The sequence below is a fragment of the Platalea leucorodia genome (genome assembly GCF_965183815.1).
Source record: "Platalea leucorodia genome assembly, chromosome: 12".
In the NCBI taxonomy this organism is placed as follows: domain Eukaryota; kingdom Metazoa; phylum Chordata; class Aves; order Pelecaniformes; family Threskiornithidae; genus Platalea; species Platalea leucorodia.
In genome coordinates, this window is record NC_138834.1 from 1,729,973 (window position 1) to 1,745,279 (window position 15,307).

Below are 15,307 nucleotides of genomic sequence, written 5' to 3' on the forward strand. Positions count from 1 at the left end.
TGCTTCAAAATCTTTTATTTGTTTAGCTGGTCAAGTTAACACAAACTAAAGTTGCTTAAAAGCAGTATTCTCTCTTGCTCTATAAAAAAATGTATTAAGTGAGCTTAAGTAGCATCATTTTATAACCCAAAAGCTTAAACTAGTTTATCATTTAAATGTTGCTGGGTCTGTAGCAGGCCAGGATGACATCAATATTTCCTTTAAGAAGTCCAGCAGTAAGTCTGCAGTATATGTCTGAATACGTTTGGATCAAATGACATATTTCCCTTCTCTCTCTCTTTGTCTCTTTAGAGCTTAAATTTACAGGTTTGAGGGTTTTTTTTTTTTTTTTTTTACATTGGGAAGGTGATACACAGTGAGTAAATGCTCTTGGAGTCATGGAAAAGGCTTTTCAAATGCACATTTTCCTCGTTTCAAATGTCCTTTTATTACTCTAATTGTTCTGTTAAAAAAAAAAAAGTCTGAAAGTTCCTAAATGTTGCTTGCCAATTGTAGGCTAGAGACCTGCCCTTGCTCTGCCTGTAGCTAATGGTAAAAGACCCAAACACTGACTCATCCCTGTAGGGATCCAGGTCCCACACAGAAAACAGAAGTTCTTCGTGTTCCTGGTGAAGTTAACCCTGCGGGCTGCCTTGCTCCCGCTGTTGCCACGAGGTTTTTCTGCCTGCCAGGGGAAAGCAACACTGTTTGTCAGGCCACATCTGTACTGACTTTTCTGCCAGCCGTACTGGCTTGCTGACTTCTGCCTTGCTTTGTTCTGGCCACAACATAGTTAAGAGGCCACCCTAACCTCGGGCACCTCGCGTGAAGGTATCTCTGCATCCAGCCACAGAAAGGGGATAACCCCCTGGGACTCGCCCCTGCGTACCGGACCTGTGGCATCAGTAGCACAAGCATTTGCTGTTGTAGCTAACAGAATAATTCCATTAGTGGGTTGTTATCCTCTTAGATGGATTTGCTGCTCACAGATGAAATACAACACAATAAAACAGAACAGTAGCAATATGAATATATATACAAAAAAGAGCAAGAAATTAAGTAGTTATTAATGTAATGCAGGACTGTATATTCATGCTAGTGGTAACTTTCAACAAATGATTTTTAGGTTTTTTTAACCTAATTGAATTGCAAGTTTTACAAAATGGTAACCATAATCTAATTAAAAATAACATTTTTGGACTTACTGAGTAAAATCTAAGAAAATCTCAAAAGACCTTTGCACATAAATTGTTAAGTGCGTTAGTACCTAAACCAAGCAAAAATAAACTGCAGAATGTGAGCATGCACAGGAGATTTCTGATGGTGAAGTGTTGTCGCAGAAGAATGACATCCAAAATGCAGCACTGAGGCAAACAATAATATCCATTTGCATTTTCTAGCACAACGAGATTGCCCAGATGTTCAGCAATACATTTTTGCTGAGGAAACAATTTTGATTGTTGCTTAACAACAGTCGCAGACTTTTCTGGCGGTGAGCGGAGCTCAGCCCTGGTGTACGCGGTGCCACTGTCACGCCCCAGGAAACTTGCCTGTGTCTATGCTGGGATTTTGACCTCAAGTGTCAGATTATTTGTGCAATTGATGCACCGTTAATAGCACTGAAAATTCAAACTGAACCATATGGTTTTAGAATTCAGTTCAAGCAATTGAGAGATTTATCAGGAATTGTAGTGTTTGTCCCATCCAGCTTCAGCCCGTCCCTGTCCCCAGGTAAGTGACAGTATCTGGTGCAGTTTTTTCCTTCTGTTGTGAGTTGTTGGAGGTCAAATACGGCAGTTGGGGTTCGGGTTAGAGGGCAGGCTGCAGGGGAAGAGGGAGGATACAAGTGGGGCAGCTAATGGAGAATGAGTGTTATGAAGGATAAATGAGAAAAGGCATTATGGGGAGAGAAGATTTAGAAGTCATTTGCAGGAAGCCGGGGGAAAAGAACTGCACTATTTATGAGGAATTGGATGTGAAGGTTTGAAAATAGACTTCTTCCTTTTGGGCTCTTAATAAGAAAGAATATACACAGTATATTGTGTAGTTACACTGTATTTACGTGTATTTACGCTGTATTTACAGTATAAATACAGTATAAATACGCACACCTGCCTCTATGATAAAGGCTAATACTTCCAAGATAAACTAAAGAATCAAATTAAAAATTAAAGCTATATGAGAAGAAACAGAAGGCCGAGTACCTTAAATATAGAGAATGAGGCAGGCAAGAAGGACAAAGGAGGGAGGCCACCCAGCTGTAGCAGATTTCCATCAGGGTTCCCTCTGACTCTCGTCTGGTGCCTGGGGGCCACTGCCACGTCCCGTGCCATGTCCCAGAGCCACAGGACCTGTGGCGCAGCCGGATCGGCGCTCCGCACCATGCGTGCGTCAGGCAGAGACGCTACGTGGTGACGGGGGAAAGACACCCGGCTGGGAACGCTGACAAGTGGGTTAACTTCTCCAGCAAAGACCCTTTTCTGCTGGGCAGCGGAGCGTCCTTGTGGCTCTGCTGTAGCTCCCGCAGGACAAAGGCGCCCGTTAGCGCCGTGGTGAAGCAGAACAGAGCTCTGTCTGCTGGGGGAGGCAACAGGCTCCATTTTCAGGTTTTTTGGAGTCATTCGTGCCAATTGAAATCTGGCTGTTGGGAACTGTCTACCCAGCTGGCCTATCAGTGGAATAACACAAATAGTGCAATTTGTAGTGCGGGGAATGCGGGTAGGGAGGCGAAGCTCGAACAGGTGGACGGGAATGATAAGACTGCGTAATTAAATATGCAAAGGCTGAATAATGGCATCTGTAAAATCTGCCAGCATCCCAAGACTCAGGTTCAATAGCATTTCTGTCGCCATTTGCAAACTGCTGAGTTTAACAGGTGGGAATCAGTGCTGAATTTCGATGTCAGCTCAGGAAGAAGGGGCTCTGCTCCGCGTCTCCTTCCCCAAGGCCCTGTTGCGAGGTGAAGGCAGGGCCCTTGCTGACCTGCAGGTGACAACGCTCCGGTCTGAGCACGGAGCCGCTCCTGCGCAGCGCGGCGCTGCTGGCGCTCAGCCCGGACCGGGCTTCGGGGCCGAGCCGGGGCGGCGCCCGGGCAGGAGGGGCCCCGCTCCGCTCCCCTCTGCCGGGGGACGGGGGCGCCCGGCCCTGCCGAGACGCTCGCACTTCCCAAAACCCACGGTTCCCAACGCCAGGAACCCAGGGCTTAAAACCAGGCAGGGCTGCGGGCGGTCTCCCTGCCCGGCCCCGGCCGCGCTTCTGGGGCAGAAACCGGTTTTGGACCGGCCGGGCAGGCTCGGCCCGCGGCCCCGGCGCCGCCGCCAGCCCGGGCAGCGCGGCCGCCGCAGGCTGAGCTGGGGCGGCCCCGAGCACAGGCCCACGGCGCGCGCGCCCCGGCCGCCCCCGGGCCCCGCCCGAGCGCCTCGGGCCCCGCGGCCGCGCGAGGGGGGCGGGGCCGGGCCGCCCCGTGCCCCCGCCCCGCGCCGGGCGCCTTCGCGGAGGAATCTTGCCCCACGCCGCGCTCCGTCCGGGGCGGGGCGGCGCGGAGCGCTCGGCGCCGGGGCTGAGGGGGCACGCGGCCGCCGCCCGCGCCATGTCGTTCCGCCGCGCCTTGGCGCTGGCCGCCTGCGGGCTGGCGGGCGGCTCCGTCCTCTTCTCCGCCGTCGCCGTGGGCAAGCAGCCGGCCCGCGGCGGCGACGCCGAGCCGCGCCCGGGGGGCTCCGCCGCCGCCGCTCCCCCCGCCTCCGCGGCGCCGCCGGGGTTGCTGCTGCTGCCGCCCGCCGCCGCCGCCTCCTGCCCGCCGGCCCCCGGCTGGATCGAGAGGCCCGCCGGCACCGGCGGCTACTGGGACAGCAACTGGGACAGGTAGGCGCGGCGGGGCCGCGGTGGCGGGGCCGCCCTCCCCCGCTGCCGGGCGGCGGCTGTGGTGAGGGGCCGGGGGGACCCCGCGCCGCGCGGGAGGCGGCGGGCGCTGCCCTCGGATCCCCCCCGTCGGGGCCGTGCGCGGAGCGGCGGGTGTCTGAGGGCGCAGGCCGGGCTGGGCGCCCCGCCGGCGGGAAGGGGAGGCCCCGGGCCCCCCGCGGGAGCTGCCCCGGCGCGGCCGCGGACCCCGGAGCCGGCCCGGCGCTCACGGCCCGCGGCCTCCGCCGCAGAGCGGCCCGGGGCCCCGGCTCCAGTCGGGAGCCCGCAGGGCGCGTTTGCAGGCGCAGCGTTAGGTGGTAGCCGCTCGAAGCGGAGCACGGTTGGAATTCCTGGATGGGCTTGCAAATCCTGGAGCGGCCGGGTACTGCGGGGGGTGCCCTCGCCCTGTGCCGTGCCGGGCAGCTCGCAGACGCTCCCCTCCGCAAAGGCGTGCGGGTCCCTGCGTTCCGGCGCTTCCATCCGGCGGGGCCGCAAAGCCGGAGGTTCGCGGTAAACGCGATTGCTGTGGAGAAGGGGTGCCGGGTTGTTTTTAAGGCGGTGTAACCATCATGCCTCTACACCAGGATGTTTCTGTTTAGTAACAGCACCTGTGTGGATGAAGAACGTTTGCAAGTGCGAGGCGTGTGTTAGGCCTGCTGCTTATGTTGACCGCGAAACTGCAAGTTAGTGTCCTGAAACCCTTGTAAAGGAAATGTTGCGTTGACCCTAACGTAGTTGTGTTCTTCATGGTGTTGAAATACACTCACCCAAGGGTTAACTACGTTTTTTTCTGATTGTTTAATTAGAATGTGCAAATGTATGTATTGAGCTTTGGCTCATTTAGCTTCCGTCTGGTAGAATTATCTCCCTAGGGAGACTTATGTCAGGCTCTAGTTTAATCATAGTAAATCCAAACTTAAGCACTAACAGATTTTTACTTTATAATGCATCCTGGTCTGATTTTTGAGATGCTACAGAATCAAGTGCTCATATAAATAGGACTATGTGCACCCTAATTATAAAAATAAAACTTCCATTAAATAAGGTTATACCTGGTTACACAGTTACATTGAGGGAGGTGCTAAAACTGCTTGTTTAACTGTGGGTCCAGGCCTTTCTGGTTCTGCTAAATGGTTGATTTTCTTCAGGGGTTCTAAAGTACTTTCAGACTCGTGTAAATTACATTTATTTTTCTTTTTTATTACCCATTCAGGAAGCGGAGATTGTGCTCTAACTGATGTAGCTGTCACAGTTGCTTGCACAAATACAGCTAGATAACATTTAATAGCGGTTAAGGGTAGTGTACTGTATGACCCACCATTCATCACAGTGTGCAAACAGTGGAAGCGTATTATGTAAATATATTATCACAGATCAGTTTTAGTTTTCTGCTGCTTGGTGTCTACCAATTGCGAGGTATGGCTTTGGCTATACCTGGTTGAAGTCTTGATTTTGATTTTTGGATGACGTTGGCAGAAACACTTAACGTGTAAAGTTGTTAAATGGCTTATAAATACACAGAGCATCTGACCGCTTCTCTTTAGGGCAGGGGATGATTTACAAAGTCGCGTCGTGAGCAAATAACCAGATATTACAATACTCTTAACAGCTGATGGCTTTTCAAGTTTGAAACAAAAGAAGGCAAGTATCTTGTGTTCAGACTTGCTATTGATCTGATCTGATGCTGCACAAAGGATGCTGCGCTGGTCTGTGCCACTTGCGCAGGAATTGTACAGCTCAGTTCTTGGAGAAGACTAGATATGGTTTCATTCATGTAGAATACTTCATCTGAAAGCTGTTCTAATTAAGCTTCTGTTAACTGGAAAGCTTGGGGAGGGGGAAGCTTTGAATTATTGTCTAAATTTCTGGGCTTCAGGTACCTTCCTGTGTTTTCTGAGTGGTTCTTGCAAATAGTTTTATCAGAAATAAAACTAGAAATGTCTGGATTTTGAAGTATGTTACAAGCATTAAAACATTTGTTAGGCTGACTGATACGTTTCAGTGACAGGCAGGGCTTCCTGGGAGAAAGGTGAAAAGGGCACTGTCACGGCTTAAGTGATACTTTTGCTTTGTTAGGTTTAAAGATGGTCCCTGACGTTGCCATTGCTTTTTAGCAAAGTTCTGTCCAGCCACGATCTGGGGTGATTTTTTTTTTTTTTTAATAAGGGAATACAGAAAACGGCATTTGTCAGTTTCTGAGTGTCAGCGGCCTGAAAGAACCTACTTAAGTCTTAGCGGTATTAAAAGTTTTCCTGCTCATAAACTTTCTAAAACTAGCTTATGCTAAAAACATTGTTAAGCTTGGTTATCTTCTCATGACTTGTTAAAGCATCTGTTGCTTTTCAAAGCGCATGTTACCATCGAGTAACTGCAGAGGTGCTGGCGGGGAGAGGGCAGGGCTTTCACTCAGGCATTTCGTGTTACGTGTTTCTGCCGTGGGATGAACTAATCCCTACGTTACTCTACAAAAGTGCTTGAATTTTTCAGACATTTTTTCTATTTTCCTAATGTGTCTTTCCAGCAATATAGTTTCTACTGAATCAAAAGAAATATCCTATGAAATTGCAATGGAACTTCTTGTTATTGGACTATTCTTTCATTTTTAATGCCTTGCTGAACTTTGTTAACAGCTTAAGGAATGTGCTAAGCCTGACTGTTTAATAGAAATCATGTCTTTACTAAAGCAAAATGGATGCAGGGCTTTTTAAAGCCAGTCTTGCTGTGAACTGTAGAAATAGGTATGTGAAGCAGCAATTTTCTATGACCACGTTACTTTGTCTCAAACTGAATAAAAATTACATTCTTGATTAAAAAAATCTATAAACAAATAAAGAAGCAAGTTTAATTATAATAATGGAAGGAGTGAGGCCTGGTATGAATTAAATAAAGTTCTTTAGGTATGAGATCAAGGGAGAGGATTTACGCTCTGAGGTGGAGAGACATAGCCAAGGATTTGTATTAGTGGGGCGGAGGGGGGACCAGAAGACTGAGCTGGGGAAGGTTTGGAGGGGGCTGCTGCTGGTGCTGCGCTGTTGGTGTCAGCAGCGGGAAAGCTGCGGCACAGTCTGTGGTCCTGGGGGAGGCAGGGGAAGAGTCTCTGTGCCCGGCCTCCTCTCGAGCAGCTGGCTCAGCTGCCTGGGTGATGGGCAGGAGGGAAGGTTATGGTGGGCAGGAGGGGAGACCAGTGAGCAGGGTGACAAAGTGGAAGAAAGATTAAAGTGGCACGAGGGGAGAGAGTGATGAAAAAGATGAAAGGATAAATAAACACTCCAGGCTGAAAAATAAAAAAGTGTTGCTGGAGAGAGCTGGTGTGACCTAGTTTAAAGCACAAAATAATTCTCAGCGTGCACTGCAGAAAGTTGGAGTCTTCCTAGGGTATTGTTGGGGGTGGGTTTTTTAGTCGTTTAATGTAAACGTGATTGATAAAGTGCAGATTTTGTAGGTGTTACCACAGGGCCTTTTAGATATGGAACACTTTCTTTCCTTTACGATCAGTCAACACCTCTTCCTCTTTTCCTGGGTATCATTCATGGTTAGCTTTTCTTGTCCAAAAGGTTACCATTGTACCTGTGACTAAAAATCAGTGAAAATCCCAAGAACAACTATTGAATCGATGGGAATTCAAACATAAAGTCTCTGATAGTGTTTATAATCTCCTTGTCTGGACAGACTGTAGCTTTCGTATGTTTTAGTGTCCACCATCTGTTTGCATTACGATTTAACTTTTGTGTTTGTTGCTTTTTTCCCCCAAGAATTAATTGAGAGGTGGCTGTCGGTAAACAGCAAATTTATCTGTGTCAGTTACACCTTTAACCTACGGCATTAACTTTTGGGTTTTTTAATGCAGGCTTTTATTTATAGCCCTCGCACAAGGGTTTGAATCAGTTTTGCGATATAAATGGCTCAATAGTCGATTTTAGTACTTCATCTATATCTAGAACTAAGGCAAGACTACCCATCTGTAAAATTCCTCTGCCTTTTAGTCTCCCCATTCTAAAAATGACGTTTTAAATGTGTTTGTTTAGACGTGAACCACTGGCTCTGATCAACCTCAAAAAGAAAAATGAAGAAACTGGGGAAGAAGAGCTTGCCTCACGCTTGGATCACTGCAAAGCAAAAGCCACCAGGCACATATTCCTTATCCGTCATTCTCAATATAATCTGGATGGCCGGGCTGATAAAGACAGAACTCTGACCCCACTAGGTATGTATTACTAGAAGCATCATACTTTGCATTTTGAGAAAATTGGGTTTTACGTGCTGCTGTCCTGATGAGTACAGGTCAGTAACTCAGCTCTGTTCTGGGTCTCACTGCCAAACCTTAATCCTCTCTCTGGATTCTTTGTGGCAGAAAGATGTCATGAATAAGTTTGGTTGTTTTTTTTTTTTTTTTCCATTTTTGATCCTCTAAATCCAAACATTAAAATGTGCTTTACAGAGTTCTAAACACACTCAGTTGTAAAGAAACTTCACAAAGGAAATTTCTAGTTATCTTCAGGTTGCTTGAGCAAGTTGTCATGCTAGCTGACATAATTCCCCAAGGCTAAGCTTTTAAACTTAGCTCCATGACTAACTTTGGGATAGATGTCTCTTAAAAGGTGGTTTGTGTTTCTGTTAGTTAATTTGCTGATTTATTAAAAAAAAAATTACCTCTGACTTTCTTGTCAGTTGGAGCCTTTATAATTAAATACATTTCACTTTTGCTACTAAGCACTGTTTCTGGGAATACTGCTAATCAGTTACATGAAATGAGGATGACTTCTGTCTGTGTTAATCTTGATTCATTGATCCTGTGACTAGGTCTCAAATGTTAATTAGTATTATTTTAATAGTATACTTAAAAAGCAGCGGACACTTTCTTGATTATGTGTACGCCAACACTCTTTTGAGGGGGGAAGAATTGCTGTGCAGGGCTGCTTGATGTTTTGGAAGTCTGCTGCCAAATGTTTAGTATAAACGCCTTTTTTTTTGCTCCAAGTCTCAGTCACCAGTGTGCAAACAGGAGCGAAATGCTAATTTCAGGTAAAGTGGTAACAAAGTATAATCTTATTCCTGTCTCGTCCTGTGCCTTGGGTAAGTTAGGTAAACTGTCTGTTGTCTTTTCACCTACCTGAAAGATGGAATAAAGCCTTCCCTGGGATATCCGAGTGCTGTGGTTCTTAACTCTTCCAGGATGATGTTGCCTTTATGAAAAACGCACTGTCGGGTCTGAGTGGATCTGTTTGACGCAGCCTCCTCTGCTGTGCCCCCCGAACACAGAGATGGCAGATGGCTTGGGTCAGCACTACCTTTTATTGGAAGTGGCTCCCTTGGGATGGGGCTAGCAGGGATATTGAATACTTTAGTGAAAGTCTCTGAATAAGTTTTGAGATAGATTTTTTTTTTTTTTTAATTAAAAAAAGAAACCAACTAATTCTTCCTGCCGATGGAAATACGACTTAAAATTGTCCAGGCAATAAGCTTGATCTGAATAAGTAGTGACTCTGGTAAAAATGTTTTCCAGTCGCTTTTGGAAAGGAAAAAACCTGACATCGGTGGAGACCTTTTATGTCTACTGGACAATATTTTTGGTAGTTTGTGTGAGGCGCTTACATGAGTGTCACCAATTTATATAATGAATATAATTTTTAAGGTCGAGAGCAGGCTGAACTGACCGGACACAGGCTGGCAAGCTTGGGATTAAAATTTGATCAGATTATTCACTCCTCCATGACTAGAGCAACTGAAACAACTGAAATTATAAGCAAACATCTCCCAGGTAAGTGACTTCCCTTAATTTTTTGTTGTCTTCTGATCCTTAAAACTGCTTCCAGTAGAATTCTAAGCTTGTCCTTAAGGTTGAGATGTTATTTAGCCAACTTCCAGCCCTGTGTGAATATGCCTATATTTATAAAGAAACGAACAACCCCTAATTCTGCTTGTTTCCAGCTCATCTTTAAAAATACAAGAGGGATCTGCCCCTCTGAGTGACTAGGTGCTGCCTGCACGTACTGCTGTGCAGGAGAGCTCTGCTGGTTGTCTTCTCTTACGCGGTTTGTAAAGCACAGTCAGAGGTCGTCAGGATTGGCTCAGCCCTTGGTCTCGGGGCAACAGCGCAGGAGCGAGGAGGATCACGAACTCCAGTTCTTATACTGGTGCTTGCTGGCTTCATTAACAGGCCCTTGTGTGCTGTGCTGTCCCCTGCGCAGGGGAAGGTGTGGCACGCTCACAAAGGTGTAGGGGTTTTTTAATGTGGGTGCTTTGTTTATATGGGGTTTGGGGTGGTTGTGGGGTTTTTGGTGGTTTTGTTTTGGTTTATTGTTGTTCGTGGGTTGTTGGTTTTTTTTTTTTTTTTTTTCTCCTCCTGCCATTCAGACATAGTAGAATCTAAACTAAAGATATTTGACTATACATAATTCTGTCTGGTATTTTAGCAGACATTCAGGTGTGACTAGCTGAATGTCAGTTCTCTCAACCATTCTGTGCTTGTTTTCTTAAATGTGCTGCTGCAAAAAAACCCCAAACCAACAAACCGAAAAAACCTGAACACCCCCCCCCCCCCCGAAACCATCTTTCCATATTTAATATTTATATTAATATTTTAAAGTGTATCATTAACATTAATTAGCATTAATGAGCAGTAAGGATTAACTGGCATACAGCTTTAGATTAACATCCTTGCAAGAGCATTTCTTCGAAGTGCAGCAGACTGGGAAGACTCAGCTTGCTATGCCAAGCTAGTCGGGCTGCTCTCCGTTGGAATAAACTTCGTCTTGCTGATGACAAAACCGTTGTGTTGGAGAGGCTCACACCCCTTGGTAGGAAGTGTGTAGACTGAAATGGCCTTTAGGAAGGAGAGGAAGACCTCCTTGAAGAAAGAATCTGGAAAAAAGTATCGATTGTAGAGTTGTGGGCCTGTTTGCAGTGGCAGGTGAAGTAACAACTCCTTTCTGAATGTGTATTTAATATTTCAGGAGTCAAAAAAATTAGTACTGATCTGCTGAGAGAGGGAGCACCTATAGAACCAGACCCCCCAGTCTCTCACTGGAAACCAGAAGCTGTGGTAACTTTTTACTTAAAGTTTGTTTGGTTGTTTTTTGTTTTTTTTTTGTCTTCTGTATTTGCTTTGGGATTTTTTATGTATACTTTATATTGACTGTAGTGATAACTTGCAGTGTCTGAGCTGATGCTTTTCATCATAGACCTTGGGTAACTGCATACTTTTCTCCTCCCCAGTAAGTGTACAGAACAGTTAAAATAACCTACAGTCCTTAAGTGTTAGTTCAGCCTCCAGTGTGCATCCCTGTGAAGAAGAAGTCTTCAGAAGACGCAGCCCATCTGCAAATGCAGACAGTGGCACTTGCTGCTCCGAGCGGTGTTTAATTCTGAACTCTGTGCCATTAGCAGTATTACGAAGATGGAGCTCGAATTGAGGCTGCTTTTCGAAACTTCATTCATAGAGCTGACGCGAAGCAGGAAGAAGACAGCTACGAGATCTTTGTCTGCCATGCCAACGTGATCCGCTACATCGTGTGCAGGTAGGTGTTGGGTTGCATGTTCCTTCTTTAAAAGGTCAGTTTTACTGGCGTGGTGTTGGCGTATGGCTCCGCTGAGCGAGGAGGTGTGTTGATTTGGCTTGTCGGAAGTGGCTGGAGATCAGTCCTGCATTGTGAGCAGCTGCTTCTGCAATTTCATCACAGGATTAATTTGCAGATAGAGGACAAATTTGAAAAGTAGAACACTTCCATTCTAATTCTAAAGTGAAAATGGCTAAATCGGTGAGACTCGAAACCTTTTTGTACACCTGAACGGGCTCTTTAATACCACATGCTTCTGCTTCCCGCAAACCTGAGGACAATGCTTGTGCGGACTGTTGGAAAAGACAACAAATAGAGCATCTGCCTGGATGCGTCTTTTTGAGGTGATGCGAATTTGATCTTACACAATGAAAGACTGATTTAGTTTGGGGAATTCTTTACTAATGGAAACTTTTGTATTATTACGTTCAAGTTGTATTAGTGTGTTTTTGCAGTAACATCCAGTATTGGATTAGAGGGGAGGGTGGATCTTTCCACTAACATCAAGGTTGTTCATGAAGGAGAAACCAGTTCTGGATCTTTGCCCGTCTCTGTATCCAGTCAGCCGAGTCCGTTTTATTCCTCTTCGCTATCAGCAAAGCGCTGTCTGTCTGTAAGATAATTTGTCTTCAGCAGGACAGATGTGATTGATTAAACTTTAATCTGATCAATACCTACAACAATTTCAGTTAGCTTTATTTAGCTGAGCTAGTTAAATGCTAGCCTGTCTGCTCTGTGCACTGATTTAGAGCTCTTCAAAATTGCTATACTTAGTATTATTGATCAGGTAAACAGAATATTCTTCCCTGTGCCAGAAGAGATCATCTTGCTGCTACCCAGGCTTTTTCTGAAATAGCTGTATGCTTTTTCTCCTTGCTGTTTCTTCCCTCTTCTTTTTAACTCCTCTTCTGTGCCTTCCATTCCAGGCTATCTGGTACCACAATTGAACACAATCCATGTAGCGTTCCCTTTGAACCTGCCTGGACTGTAGCCGTTGTTACTTAATTTCTTAGCCTTTCTAAAAGACTGTCCTAGAGCCAAACCAAGTTATTCCTCAGTATCTGAGGCAAAAGATGTTTCAGACAACTTAATGTTTTCTCCAGCTGTTGACTACAATTGACTGAACTCCTGAGGCTGTTCAGTTAGGAATTTCAGAGCAGCTGGAGACGAGCTGTGATACTGTGTTGCTACAAAAAGCACAAGGTACTTTTTTCTTGCCGCTTCTGGGGAACTGTATAGCTGATGGAAAGTAGTTCTGGTGAATTCCTTCCATGGGCATGTGCAGGCACGTAGAATGACTCCTCTCTCACTGCCTCTTCTCTCTGGTGTTACAAACCTACCTGTGCTGCCAAGGCTAAAATAGTGCCTAAAAGCGTGCTCTTTGCCACGTACGCCCTTGGTCCGCGGAGGCGGCCGTTGGGGCGCCGAGCCCTCCTCTCTACCTGTCCTCAGCGGCGCAGGGCTGTGCGGTTCTGCAGCTGGACCGATGCCGGCTGTCGTCCTGTTGGTTGCGAGGTTGCTCAGCGCGCTGCCAGCAACCTGACTACGTTAGAGCTTCGGCCTTCTGTCGATGTGAACTAATCCTGCCTACAGTAATCATACCCATCTGCTGGCCTCTGCTCATGCCAGTGCAGTGTTGGCACGGGGCCATTACCAGTGCTGCATTTTCACATCAGTTGCACCAGAACCTTTTTTTCCAAGGCTGGCTGTGGGAGCATTTGCCTGCAAGCTGCAGAATGACCAACAATTTTCTTCTTTTTTCCGTTTCTGGACCAGCAGGCGATGCTGTGAGCGGCGTGTTAATGTAACTGTTTGTTTATGAATTAATAATTTGTTTGTTTGTTTGTTAATAGAGCATTGCAGTTCCCCCCAGAAGGCTGGCTGCGAATGTCTCTGAACAATGGCAGCATAACGCACTTGGTGATACGTCCGAATGGAAGAGTGGCGCTTCGAACGCTGGGTGACACAGGTTTCATGCCTCCAGATAAAATCACGCGCACCTGAATGAGCAAAACTGATGGCTGTGCAGCAGCTGCCTCGAGTCTCTTTGCACTAGCACATTCAGCTACAGTACCACTAGATTTTTATCTGTTATGTTGGGGTGTGATGCTGTCTTAAAAATGTCCTTTAGCCCCTTGCCTCCTTCATACATATTCATATCTGCCTTTCAGTCCAGAAAAGAAGCAATCTTTGTAAGCCTGAAGCTGCCCGGTCCTCAGGTATTCCCCAAAACTCAAAGCTGAGCTGCGGAATACGGAGATTGAATGTCTGTGGGTGCTCAGCACGAGCACCGACTGCCCCTCCCTGCCTCCCCCGCCCCCAGGCTCTGTAACCGACGCTTGCTCCTGGGGGTATTTCTCTTGCGCAGGAAAGCAGTTGGCGGGGGAACTGCAAGGAGCAGCCTTGTATCACACTGCAGCTAAAACTGAAGCTGAGCCAGCTTGGTTCAGCTCTTGCAGAAGACGTGACAAACAGGGTATTCTGCTGTTCAGAGGACAGAGGGATAAGGCTTCGGGTTTTGTAAGCTGTTGAGGATGTAGATGTTGTGTCACTGTTCCCTTCTGCCCCCATGTAAACTGTGCCTGGAGGTTGTAAGCATAAAGCAAAGAGGGGGAAAAACCATTTGCCTCAGAGCTGTGGTGCTAGAATTAACCGCTGCTTCTATTAAGTGTTCCTCCATCCTCAGGAAGTACTTCATGCTACTCGGAGCAATGCTCGTAAAGCCTTTAACTAAACCTGGGTCTGTAGAAGGATGCAGGGATGCCTTTGTAGCGGTAAGATGGAAAGCAGCGATCTTCTGCACGTGCTTCTGGTTACTGACGCGTACATTTCTGAGGAGCAGGGGCTTTCGTCGCTGCCGTCTCCCAGTGGTTTGGACCTGTTGATACCTTGCTTTCAGAGTAGAGAAGTAACGCCGAGTTCCAGGTAGGGATGCTGCAGGTCAGAGGTTCCGCAGCAGCGGAGCAAACTGCCGCGTAGAGCTGCTGGTGCCTGAACGGTGAAGTAGCTGTGGGCTGGCTGTGCTCGGCCAAGCGCCAGCAGAGCGCTGTAAGCGGCTCCCCTGCACAGCTCCGACGCTGCTGCCTCGTGCGAGGGGGGACTGCGGGTGGCTGAGAACAACTGGGGTTCAGGAGCGAGGGGAGGGATGGTTGGCAGGCACCCGAACCGCTGTAGTAACTTAGCTCACTTAACACCTGGAATGTTGGAAGATGTCCCCATAGGCCCAGTCCGCCTTCGTGCTCGAGCACGCACTACCGGACAGCAAACACAACCGACTTGTTCGGCAGGTTCGCTCACCAGCGAGAATGGTACGTAGCGTAAGCGGAGCTGTAGGAAGCATAATCGCGGCACACGACCGAGCGAGACAAGGTTTAACGGCTTGTTGGGGACAGGACTGCTGCAGCAGGAGCGTTTCAAGGAAAACGGGGCTGGTGGGGAACACACGCGCACAATTGTTGTGTAGTGCGAGTTGTGGAGGCAAGAGGAAACCATCATGACACGTCTCTCTCATTGATGCAATGAGAATAATTTATCGGGTTTTGTCTATTAACTTTTTAAAGGTTTTGAATAAAATCACTGGTCTGTCTTTCTTTCTTGTCTCCTCCGTGGAGCAGCTGCACAGCCGTCTGCTGTAGTGGTGGCTGTGGCGCTGCGCGTTTCTGCCAGCCCAGCAGCCTCTGCACCCCACAGGGCCGGGGGCAACCGCTCCTTTACCAACTTGGTCCTTTCAACTCCACCTAGCTGAAATGTAAACCAGGAGCAGTAGCGAGCTCAGCGTTAATTAGCATCACCTCCAGAAACTGCGGTGTGCAGGAGGGAGGGCCGTGCTCTGGGCGCAGCCCTTTGCCGCTTGGCGGTTTGGGAGGGCCGGGGCT

General features: G+C 47.5%; 1 protein-coding gene across 2 annotated transcripts; it reads left to right on the forward strand.

Moving 5' to 3' along the window:
* Positions 1–3,539: 3,539 nt before the first annotated feature.
* Positions 3,540–15,009, forward strand: PGAM5 (PGAM family member 5, mitochondrial serine/threonine protein phosphatase). Of its 2 annotated transcripts, none has more exons than XM_082325341.1 (6): positions 3,540–3,840; positions 7,902–8,080; positions 9,509–9,634; positions 10,830–10,918; positions 11,260–11,393; positions 13,286–15,009. In XM_082325341.1, the coding sequence occupies exons 1-6, from the start codon at positions 3,569–3,571 to the stop codon at positions 13,434–13,436; spliced, it is 951 nt and encodes a 316-aa protein (XP_082181467.1). In that variant the 5' UTR covers positions 3,540–3,568; the 3' UTR covers positions 13,437–15,009. The 2 variants fall into 2 exon arrangements, with proteins under 2 accessions (XP_082181467.1, XP_082181466.1); XM_082325340.1 differs by having other exon boundaries at positions 3,552–3,840; positions 11,263–11,393.
* Positions 15,010–15,307: the final 298 nt, after the last annotated feature.

Coding starts and splice junctions, on each gene's coding strand:
- PGAM5 (XM_082325341.1), top strand. CDS start 3,569: ATGTCGTTCCGCCGCGCCTTGGCGCTGGCCGCCTGCGGGCTGGCGGGC. Junction 3,841..7,901: donor TGGGACAGCAACTGGGACAG/GTAGGCGCGGCG, acceptor GTGTTTGTTTAG/ACGTGAACCACTGGCTCTGA. Junction 8,081..9,508: donor CAGAACTCTGACCCCACTAG/GTATGTATTACT, acceptor ATAATTTTTAAG/GTCGAGAGCAGGCTGAACTG.